Source organism: Peromyscus maniculatus, chromosome 22 (genome assembly GCF_049852395.1).
Source record: "Peromyscus maniculatus bairdii isolate BWxNUB_F1_BW_parent chromosome 22, HU_Pman_BW_mat_3.1, whole genome shotgun sequence".
Lineage (NCBI taxonomy): Eukaryota > Metazoa > Chordata > Mammalia > Rodentia > Cricetidae > Peromyscus > Peromyscus maniculatus.
Window position 1 is genome coordinate 19477488 of NC_134873.1, and position 11420 is coordinate 19488907.

An 11420-nucleotide genomic window follows, 5' to 3' on the forward strand; every position below is an offset into this window, starting at 1 on the left:
CACTGTACTGCAGGCGTGTGCACATCTCCCAGAGCACCATGGACTGCCTGAAGGGGGAGTTTGATGTAGAGCCTGGTGATGGGGGCAGTCGCTGTGACTACCTAGATGAGAAGGGCATCGAAACCTACCTCATCATCGCCTCCAAGCCAGAGGTGAAGAAAACAGCTCAAAATGGCCTCAATGGCTCGGTGAGTCCCCGCCACATCCTAAGAGCAGAGAGTAAGAAAGAAAGAGATTTGGAAGAGAACAATTAGTCAGGTATGGTGTCATGCACCTGCAATCCCAACATGCTGAGGCAGCAGTTCAAAGCCAGCTTGGGCTACACAGCAAGTTCAGGACCTGCTTGGGCTAAATAAGTTCAAGGCCAGCCCGGGCTGAATAGCAAGATCCCATCTCAAAAATAAAATGATATTAAAACAGTGGCTATAGAAAGGTTGGTTGGTGGTTGACCATAGCAGGAGGTAGAGTGACATGAAATCTGGGCCCCATGTCACTAGACCTGGTGGTAGCTTCTTTCAGAAACCCGTTCTGAGGGGAAAAAGCCATGTGTGGCAAGTTGGAGTTAAGAATACATCCCGTGTAGTATGTCCCATGACAGTGTCCAGAAGGGAGAGGCCACTGGAAGTGTGGAAATGGTTAAAGCTACAGTAGGGACGGGGGCACCAGGGGAGAGTGAGTGTGGCTGGTCACAAAGGAAGCGGGGACCAAGGCCAGGGAAGCCGTTCCAGTGGAAAGGAAGAAGGCACAGGACAGAAAGAGTGGAGCCGGCCTTGGGGGCCTGTCCTGGGTCTGGTCCCAGCATGGTGTCTGCTGCATTCTCCCTTCTGCTTACCCTGCTCCAGCAGTGATGGCCGGTTGGCTGTCTCACATCCTTGGGCACAGCCTGCTGCTAGCCATCCGTTTTCCTGTAATTCCCCCGACTCTTTTGTTTTGTTTTTTGAGACAGGGTTTCTCTGCATAGTTTTGGTGCCTGTCCTGGAGCTCACTCTGTAGCCCATGCTGGCCTCGAACTCACAGAGATCCTCCTGGCTCTGCCTCCTGAGTGCTGGGATTAAAGGCGTGTGCCACTGCTGCCCGGCACCCCCCACTCTTTTGATGTTCCTTTAGGTCAATTCTGAAATGGCATCTTCATAGTGACACCCCCTCCCCATGACCCTCTTTATGGCTGGACTTCCCTGCAACCCCCACATCCCACTCCCTCTTTCATACTCTCTTCCATATCCATCCTTCCTTCCTTCCTTCCTTCCTTCCTTCCTTCCTTCCTTCCTTCCTTCCTTCCTTCCTTCCTTCCTTTTTTTTTTTTTTTTCAAGACAATGTTTCTCCGTGTAGTTTTGGTGCCTGTCCTGGATCTTGCTCTGTAGACCAGGCTGACCTCGAACTCACAGAGATCCGCCTGCCTCTGCCTCCTGAGTGCTGGGATTAAAGGCGTGCGCCACCTCCACCCAGCTCGCTTCCATTTCCTTATGACTGCTCATTTCTCTTACCTAGTTTGCTATTATCCGCTTTTCCTCCCGAGGATGTGGCTTCCAAGAAGTCAGGACTCAACAAATACTTATTAATTGGGCGAGCACTCTGCCCTCGCTGTACAGCGTTTGACTCACTCTGTCGAGGACAAACACTCATCCAAAGTTTGCGGAGGTTATTTGGACTTGACGTGGCCCCCACCAAGAGACCTCGGAGGGCGCTGCCACGGAGTTAGTGTCTTAGAAATAGGAGTTGCAACAATCGGGTCTTTTCTTTGTTTAGAAAACTATTCATAGCCGTGGATATTAGAAAGTGACAGCATTTTAAAAAAAATGAATGGTGTGCAGGACGAAATCAGTGGTGAAATTTCTAGGTCAGCAAGACTTCTATAAACGTAGGAGGAAGTTTCTGGAACAATAATAGAACAGCCACGGGCAGGGGTAGGTAGCAGGCAGTGTTTCACAGCCCCGATGAGCGCTCTTTTCTGTGACAGGCCCTGCCGAATGGAGCCCCGGCGTCGTCCAAACCCAGCTCCCCTGCCCTCATTGAGACCAAGGAACCCAACGGGAGCGCCCATGCCAGCGGCTCCACGTCCGAGGAGGCTGAAGAGCAGGAGGCCCAGGTGGGTGTGGGGGCGGGGCAGGGGTGGGGAGCAGTAGGCTGCTGGAGTGGGGGGCTGTGCTGGGAGGAGGGTCTTGGCCACGAGTCCAGGTTCTGGTCCTTCTCAGCGGTGTAAATAGAGAGAAGGGGGAATAATGGACCGGAAGGCACTCCCCCCAAGTACGGTCTAGCTGGAGTGGCTGTCTTGTAGATTTAGGGTCTGTGAAGATTCTGCAGAGTGGGAGCCTGTTTGGGAGTGGGAGTTTGTATCTAGACAGCCCCCCCCCCCCAGTCAGTCATACCCCAGGAATTCTATGTCCCGAAACCCTGGATGGGCTGGCATGTTGCTCCAAAGGACGAGAAGACAACTCCAAATCTCTCCTTACCGAGAAACCTGTCAGACATGCCCACTGACGAAGGTGATCTCTGCCTTCAAGGTCTGGGGGCTGGAAGCTGGTGGCCCCACTGCCAGTGTCCCCGTGAAAAGAGACAGGAGTTGTCCCCAAGGTTTCTGATGCTGTAGAAGGTAGACAGAGTTTCAGACAAGCTGGCGTTTCCTTAAGCATCCATCCTGCCGCTTCTCCTTAGGATAACTTTCTTGGGGCTGGAGAGATGGCTCAGTGGTTAAGAGCACTGGCTACTCTTCCAGGGGCCCTGGGTTCGCTTCCCAGTGCCCACATGGCAGCTCACACCTGTCTGTAACTCCAGTTCCAGGGGATCTGACACCCTCACACAGACATACATGCAGGCAAAACACCAGTGCACATAAAATAAAAATAAATTATATATTTAAAAAAAGAAGCTCATTTATATATGCATGAATATATATGAATATGTATATATGAATATGTATATATATTATATGTATATATATATTATATATATGTGTATATATATATGAACAATTTTCTTGATAGGAAGAAGACTCAAACTTTATGTAGCTTGGCTCTGACATGACTTAAGAAGCCCGTGACTCTTAGGCCCTAACCATTAGTGGGTGTCACTCATATCTAGCTTATGCTCCATGGAAAGAGACTCTCGGTGCCAGAGCAGGCCACCCACAGCATTTTACAGGGCAGGAAAATGGCCTGGACCAGGCAGCCGCCGGAGGAGTGCTGAGTTTCAAACCAGGAGTCTCGGCCCTGGCTCCAAATGTATTTTCAGTCTCTCCCAGCTCTGAGAGGTCTGGGCAGTGACCACTCAGGCTGGTGGCTGTGGGACTCAACCCTGGCTTCCGTTTTGGAAGTGTCCCGCTCTTTCTGAGGGGCAGTCAAGCGGCAGTGGCTGCCTCATTAGATCACTAGTGACTGACCCCCAGAGTCCTAGGGCTGGGGTTATACATGACCCCAAACTCGGCCATAGGTAAGGATTCTTGTGGAGACACAGCCCCGTCCAACAGCAAGATGTCCCAGCCCAGGCCCTGCCTTAAATTCGGAGCTGGCCCCAGAGTCACGGCCATCAGCGGATCACGACTGTAGACCTTCTATCAGGGGCCCAAGGAGACGACGGCAGGGTGGAACCTGGGAGGGTTTGGTCCTCGGGAGTGTGGCCCCTCCTCTTTCTCACACCCTCCTCCGATGTGCCCCTTCGGTCCCACTGACTCTGCCTCCCTGGCTTTCAGGCCGACAACCCCTCGTTCCCCAATCCCCGCCGCAGGCTGCGCCTCCAGGACCTGGCCGACCGCGTGGTGGATGCCTCCGAGGATGAGCACGAACTGAACCAGCTGCTCAACGAGGCCCTGCTGGAGCGGGAGTCCGCCCAGGTGTAAGTGGGCACTGCTGAGGGGCCCACTGCCCCCCACCCCCCACCCCCCACCCCACCCCCGCGCCGGCCCTTCCTCAGTGCAGGGGACGGGCCATCCGAAACGGGGGGGGGGGGGGGGGGGCGGGACCCGAGCAATCATGGCAGGTGGGACGTGCGGGTCACAGGGCTTGTTTCCGCCCTGTAGGGTGAAGAAGAGAAACACGTTCCTCCTAACCATGCGGTTCATGGACCCCGAGATGGAAACGCGCTACTCGGTGGAGAAGGAGAAGCAGAGCGGGGCCGCCTTCAGCTGCTCCTGCGTGGTCCTTTTCTGCACGGCCATGGTGGAGATCCTCATTGACCCGTGGTGAGGACCCCGGCTGAGGTTGACGGGCCGGGAGAGGGGGCTGCGCAAGGGGTGGGAGCCCTGTAAGAGGCAGCTACCTGTGTCTGCTCCCTTTCCGTGACCCCCCTCCCCCAGATCCTATAGCAGCAGCCACCCCCAGGATGGGATCTCAGCAGGACCAGGAAAGCTGGTGACAGGCCCCTCCAGGAGGATGGAGAACATGGCTAGATGGCTACTAGAGAGTTTCTAGGGACAAGAGTGTGGATGTCACCTCCACGTTAGTCACAGCCCACACTGACTTTCCTTTCGGGGCTCATCTCCGTAAAACTAGATTTTAGGCTCTAGACGCAAACTGACGTCAGCGGCCGGTCCTCTGGGGGGAGGCAGGGTATTCCAAAGTCAGCTCCTCCGCTGCTGTGGAAGCCCGGCCTGAAGTTCATTATCACCTTCCTGGCCTCCGGGGACAAGTGAGCGGCTCCCTCCAGCACCGAGTCCTCCAGCAGCAGCCTGTGGGTGGGGCCCTGCCTGGATTAGTGTGAGGAGCTGTCAAAGCCCTAGGGACTTGGCTGCCACATCCAGGGTTCTGTAGGCAGGACGGCGGCGGCAGATCCCCGAAGGCCCGCCGAGCACCCGTTTGCTCCTCTGCCGAGTGGGGAGACCCACCCTGAACGGCTCGCGAGACTGTTGTGGGGTTAGAGCCATTCGGTTTAGAAAATGCCATGTGTGCCTGGGGAAGGAGAAAGAACGAGGTCCTGGGAAGCTTACGGCTCACGGGGAGTGGATGGGAACCGGCATAAACACTTAAATGTGAAAGTTACATGTGCAGTAGTGATGAGTGTGAGTAAAGCGAGGAAAGGAGATAGGGTCTGGTGGGGAGCTTGGTTCGTAGGCTTTTATTTTTCCCTCTGGTTTTTCAAGACAGGGTTTCTCTGTGTAGCTTTGGTGCCTGTCCTGGATCTCGCTCTGTAGCCCAGGCTGGCCTCGAACTCATAGAGATCCACCTGCCTCTGCCTCCCCAGTGCTGGGATTAAAGGTGTGCGCCGCCGCCGCCCGGCGGTTCGTAGGCTTTTGTAGGGTGGTCGCAGCAGACCTCACTGACAAGGTGGTATTTCAGCGGCGTCCTGAAGGGCTGTGTAGTGAGCCTCGTGCTATCTGGGGATACTCAGGCAGGCAGAGGCAGAAGTGGGGCCAGGGCTCTCCAGGCACCATGAGGGCACCGTGCTGGTAGCAGGGGCGCTGCAGGACAGTGATGGGAGTTAGGGGTTAGGGTAGAGAGCTAGGCGCAGTTCATACTCTTGGACGCAGAGGCTGGTGGAAAAGATCCACGTGGGCCCAGAAGAAGGGGACCTCCTGGCTGAGTCAGAACAGGCTAGCCTGCAAAAGTGGAGCCTGAGACCAGGCTAGGAGATAATGGTGACTGAGATACCAACGGTGGCTTGGGCCAGGCGGGGTTAGAGAAGGGTGAGGATGAGGGATTTTATTGATGGATGGCTGGATTCTGGAGTCGCTGGCAGATTGGTTGTGAAGTATGAATGGGCAGAGTGAAGGGCATCTCCAGGGCTTTTTTAAAATTTGAGCAATGGGCAGGATGCAGTTTTCATTAATCCAGGTTGAGACTAGAGGAGGAGGAACACTGGAGCAGAGACCTGGAGTCTGAGTTGCCTGTGTGGTACTGCCCACCAGGCAGCTGGGTTACGTAGTCTGGGGCTCAGGGAGAAGCTGGTGGTTCAGACCTGAGCGCTACCCACACAGAGCACACAGACGAGTGAGTGGCATGGAAAAGCCAGTTCAGGGCCCAGGGGGAGGGACAGAGATCACAGGCACTGAAGAGATCCCCAAACCAAGTGAGGAAACCTAAGAGGTGACCCTGAGTTGGATCCTGGATTAGCAACCCGAGTGTCTGGGCGCTCTTGTTCTCCATGGAGGAGCGAAAAGAGAATGGATCTGAGAAGGCTCTGGAGCGGGCAGATTTCCCCGAGGAGAGGGAGGATGGATGTGGAAAGATCTCGTTCTCTGGGCTCCGTGCAGTCAGAGGTCACGTCGGCAGCCTCAGCCTCACTCCTGTGGTCTATTCTTGACTGTTTTCACCCCGGCTACCGGGCCGATGCTCATTTCTAAGACTCCCTTCCCAGGCTATTGCTGGGCTATTTCCGGGGCATCCATGACCCTCCTCACCTCCGGAAAAGTCCCAGTGGACCGTTAGCAGCGGAAGGGTGGCACGTTCCCAGGCCCTGCCCTCCCTCTCTGCTAGGGTTTCTCCTCTCGTGGCTGGTTTAGTTACTCCCTGGTGCCACACAGAAGCTTCCAGGCCCAGGCGTGTACTCAGCTGGCCCCTGTCCTCCCCGGTCACCTTCTCTCTGCCCCAGGCTGATGACAAACTACGTGACCTTCGTGGTTGGGGAGGTTCTGCTTTTGATCCTGACCATCTGCTCACTGGCCGCCATCTTTCCCAGGGTAAGAGACGCGCTCTGCAGTTGAGTTCAGAACCTTCTAGTCGCTTTAATAGAGTGGCGCTCTGTGTCAATGATGGAGTTGGGCTTCTGGTCCAATCCGGACAGATTTGTGGGGGGTCATTCAGGCATTTATCCATTCATCAATCCACACCCCCCCCCAATACCTCCACCACCCATTCTGTAGCCTGGGATCTTGTGGGCCATGATTAGCAGTGAAGGGAAGCCCAGGCGGAAGCGGGGTTGGCTTCAACTATGAAGGACCTTAAAATCCAGCTAAAGAGACTGAGACTTCTGCAGGCACACAGGTGTCAGGCAGTTTTTGGTCAGAATGACAAGGGAAAGCAATGTTGTGGGAAAATCAGTCTAACGGGCTGCTTGTCAGGTAACCGGAAAAGCAAGAGGGAGGTGGTAGGCAGGTGGCTAGCCCGACATGCTGTCGCCTGCCCTGGCCTTGCCTCTGGTGCAGCCCACACATTCTGGCTGTGTCTGCCTAGCCAGGAGCCTAGGGTTGGAGGCCCAGGGCTCTACACATACCTCAAGGATTTGCACCCTTAAATTCTCTCCCTCTCAGTTTTGGGGACTCGCAAGCAAAGCACGGCCTTTTAGGTTTCTGGGACTAGGGCCAGAGGAGCAGCCAGCCATGTCTTCAGGACATACAGGTGGAGGCTCAAGCCCTTGAAATCCCATTTCTTCTAGGCCTTTCCTAAGAAGCTCGTGGCCTTCTCGTCTTGGATCGACCGGACCCGCTGGGCCAGGAACACCTGGGCCATGCTAGCCATCTTCATCCTGGTCATGGCCAATGTTGTGGACATGGTGAGCTTTTGCGTCCTTGTCGAAGGGGGCCTAAACCCAGGGGAGAGGGGCACACACACACACGAGGCCGGAGATGTCTTCCATCGCCACAGGGATTGAGGGGTACACTCCTGGGGTGTGTTCCTTGACGTATAGCCAGCGTTGGGTACCCACTGGGCTGAGGAGGTGAGCGGACGTCATCAGGCAGCCCTCTTACATTCCTCGAGGTGGCTGACAGGAACACAGCCTCACAGAGCCCATGTGGCTCTGGGGAGACCAGATCATCTGTCCTCCTCAGTTCGCGGAGAGCTAGGGTCCTGTGAGAGGGGAGCCAGATGCCTTGTGAGGGACGGGGCCAGCAGCTGTCACTGTTTGCACGGTCGTTATGGATTGCTCTCATCTGGGTAATACCACATGTACTCTCGAAAGTTCTTAAGAACGTTGTATAGTACTTGCTATAACTTAACAACGTAAGCAGGAGTAACACATGGGAGTGAAGTCGGCCCAGAGACTTCCGCTGGAAGTAACAGAAGTGAAAAGCTGGAGGTCTGCCACCAGACACCTACCTGGTCGAGGACAGCAAGTCTCTGGGTTGCATGGATGAAGCCCCTGATCCCTCTTATGAGGAGACACATGACATAGACCTCCAGGTCTGAGGTCCCGTGGAGGGGTGCACAGGGATCCTGCACCTCCAAAGCACTACATGCCAGGTCCTTACCCAGAGTCCAGTGAGGTGCAGCCTACACAGAGGCTAAGCTAGCTTGTGGGAACATTTTCTTTTGACTATGGTGGACCAGTCGGGTAATGAGTGAACAGGCTACCCTGTGGTGGAATAGCCGTCACCAGGGAGATTCCGATGGCCACATAGTCCCCTCTCGCAGCAGCCGTGATGGGAAAAGCAGGCTGGGCCAGGAGCCTGGAGAGCTGGCTCCTGGGGCCTCGTCCTTTCACCCCTTGCTGATAGTCCGAGGGATTTCTATACGGTAGGTGCAGCGTTCAAGCGCTCATAATACACGGTGAGTTTTCCTGCACATCGGGTGAGATCATGGTGAGGCTCTTCGAAGCGGTCACTAACACGTACGTGCTTACTCTCCGGCACTGCCATGGCGGAGCCCTCTGACCCTTCGCCACGGCCCTTCCCTCCCACCTGGCCTCCAGCTTAGCTGTCTCCAGTACTACATGGGACCTTACAACATGACCGCCGGGACGGAGCTGGACGGCGGCTGCATGGAGAACCCCAAGTACTACAACTACGTGGCTGTGCTGTCCCTCATCGCCACCATCATGCTGGTGCAGGTCAGCCACATGGTGAAGCTCACCCTCATGCTGCTCGTCACGGGCGCCGTGACCGCCATCAACCTGTACGCCTGGTGTCCGGTCTTCGATGAATACGACCGCAAGCGCTTTCGGGAACAGGAGTAAGATGGAGCCTCCCGGGGGGGGGGGGGGGGGGGCGTGTCTGCGCGGTCTCCTCCCTCTCCCCGCCCCCGCCCCACCCGGCTCGAGGTCACGTGCCTGTGTTGAGGTGGCTTTTCTGCCTCGGCTCCATCGGGGGTTCAGGGCTCCTCACAGACACGTGCGGGGAGTGGGGAGTGGTCCTTTCCACCTCAGTGAGCAGATTTGGGACACTAGGTGTCTGGGGTATCGGCCTCCCACATCCAGATGTGGCCTGAATGTTGTCATCTGCTCAACAGCTCTCCTGTGGTGGCCTTAGAGAAGATGCAGGTATTGTCCACCCCGGGACTCAATGGCACTGACAGGTAAGGCTCCCTGCCTCTCCTCCTCGTCTGCATGAGGCCCCCCTTAATAGACAGCGGACAGAACAGGATGGCACCCCAGCACCCCACTCTTCTGGAGGCACGTGGTCTCGGGTAGTCAGGGGAGTTGGCCATCGGGGTCTCTTGCATGGGAGACAGGTCTGGAGAACAGAGCCGTGCGGATGCAGGGCAGGGCACAGAGGGCGGAGCTGAGGAAGACAGCGGAGTGGTTGGCGGCTGGCAGGGAGATGAGGAAAGAGGGCTCAGGTGGAATTCAGACGTCAGGCGCAGACCAGCTTTCCTGAGTCTGCCTTACCTTCTGAGAACATGGACTTTCCCGAAGACGCATCTTTTATTTTTTTATATTTTATTTTACAATACCATTCAGTTCTACATATCAGCCACGGGTTCCCCTATTCTCCCCACTCCCATCCCCTCCCTTTACCCCCAGCCCACCCCCCCTCCCACCCCCTCCCTTTACCCCCAGCCCACCCCCCCCATTCCCACCTCCTCCAGGGCAAATCCTCCCCCGAGGACTGCGATCAACCTGGTAGACTCAGTCCAGGCAGGTCCAGTCCCTTCCTCCCAGACTGAGCCAAGTGTCCCTGCATAAGCTCCAGGTTTCAAACAGCCAACTCATGCAATGAGCACAGGACTTGGTCCCACTGCCTAGATGCCTCCCAAACTGATCAAGCCAATCACCGAAGATGCATCTTAAAGTTTTAGGCTTTTACGGTTCAGTGAGTTGAATAGATCCTAAGGTGAGATTTTTTTTTTTTTTAAAGATTATGTATAGTGTTCTGCCTGCAGGCCAGAAGAGGGCGCCAGATCTCATTACAGATGGTTGTGAGCCTTGGGTTCTGCATAAATTGGAAGTGGTGGTGCAGATTTGTAATCTTTTTTTTTTGTTGTTATTTATTCTGGAGCTGAGGACCGAACCCAGGGCCTTGCGCTTGCTAGGCAAGCGCTCTACCACTGAGCTCAATCCCCAACCCCAAGACTTGTAATCTTAGTAAAGGCAGGACATCAGGAGTTCAGCGCCATCCTGGGACACAGGAGATCCTATCTCAAACAAAACCACCCCAAAACCTATGGCCCAGAAACTCCACTTCTACATCCATCTAGAAAAACACACACACACACACACACACACACACACACACACACACACACACACACACACACACACAGCCTAATGGGAGCGGCCTGTGGCCAGGCAAGCGGGGGCTGCTGCCGATCCCAAGTCCAGTAGCCCGACCACGTGCTGGGGAGGGTCCTGGACTGAGAGGAGCTGAGGTGGGGGTGGAAGATTCTGACGCCCACAGTGACAGCACAAGCCTGGTGGAGGCTGGCCGAGGCCCTCTTCACGTGTTCCTGTCTGTCCAGCAGGCCACCCCTGGTGCCTTCCAAGTACTCGATGACTGTGATGATGTTCGTCATGATGCTGAGCTTCTACTATTTCTCGCGTCACGTGAGTGCCACACCCCCTCTGCCCCTGCGCTCAAGGCCTCCCAACAAGCTGTCCCAGGACTCAGAAGCAGTTCCTTCATCTACCACGGCTTCTTCCTCACCCTCCCGCAGGATGGGGAGATGTTCCCCAGGCGGGGCTCATGGCCTCTGCACTCACCTGGGCAAGGGGGGGGTCACTGATGCACTAACCTCGGGGTCTGAAGAGAAAGGGAAAGGCGCTAATGAGCTTTTGTTTAGTAAAGATGAAGGAGCCGCACAAAGATGGTTAGCTTGGGTGCCCCCCAGTGGTTTACTGGGGGAACTACAGCTTCCCCAAGCCACATCATAAACAGAGCTGCTAGAGCAGGGAATTTTTGTTCTGCGAGAGCCCTCCCTGACCCTCCCCCAGTTCTGCAACTAAGTTAGTCTCAGGAGAACCCTGCACATATGGAAGGCCTCTTGGGTCTCCACTGTACCAAGAGGCCCTGGTCCTCACGGCAGCTGTGGGGTGCCATTTGGATGAGGTGACTCCTCTCAGATAGCTGTCTTCTTCCCATTTGACCACCTGCAACACTCAAACCCCTGTTCTAAGTCTTTACGTTGGATGTCTGGCTCCCGAGTCCACTTCACCTAACCCGTGTCTGCAGGTGGAGAAACTGGCGCGGACACTCTTCTTGTGGAAGATTGAGGTCCATGACCAGAAAGAACGTGTCTACGAGATGCGGCGATGGAACGAGGCCTTGGTCACCAACATGCTGCCTGAGCATGTCGCGCGCCACTTCCTGGGGTCCAAGAAGAGAGACGAGGTAAGAGGG

At 55.5% G+C, this 11420-nt stretch overlaps 1 protein-coding gene across 6 annotated transcripts in view; it reads left to right on the forward strand.

The window, feature by feature from the left end:
- Adcy3 (adenylate cyclase 3) overlaps positions 1-11420 on the forward strand; it is an 80496-nt gene that overhangs the window by 64839 nt on the left and 4237 nt on the right. For 5 of the 6 annotated variants that reach the window (XM_015999969.3, XM_015999968.3, XM_015999970.3 and 2 more), the window contains 10 exons: positions 14-188; positions 1959-2087; positions 3687-3829; positions 4014-4175; positions 6521-6608; positions 7304-7420; positions 8558-8817; positions 9094-9159; positions 10543-10627; positions 11253-11411. In XM_015999969.3, coding sequence (XP_015855455.1) covers positions 14-188; positions 1959-2087; positions 3687-3829; positions 4014-4175; positions 6521-6608; positions 7304-7420; positions 8558-8817; positions 9094-9159; positions 10543-10627; positions 11253-11411 — 1384 coding nt within the window. The remainder of the gene's footprint in view (positions 1-13; positions 189-1958; positions 2088-3686; positions 3830-4013; positions 4176-6520; positions 6609-7303; positions 7421-8557; positions 8818-9093; positions 9160-10542; positions 10628-11252; positions 11412-11420) is intronic. The other variant, XM_076559102.1, reaches the window with a different exon arrangement.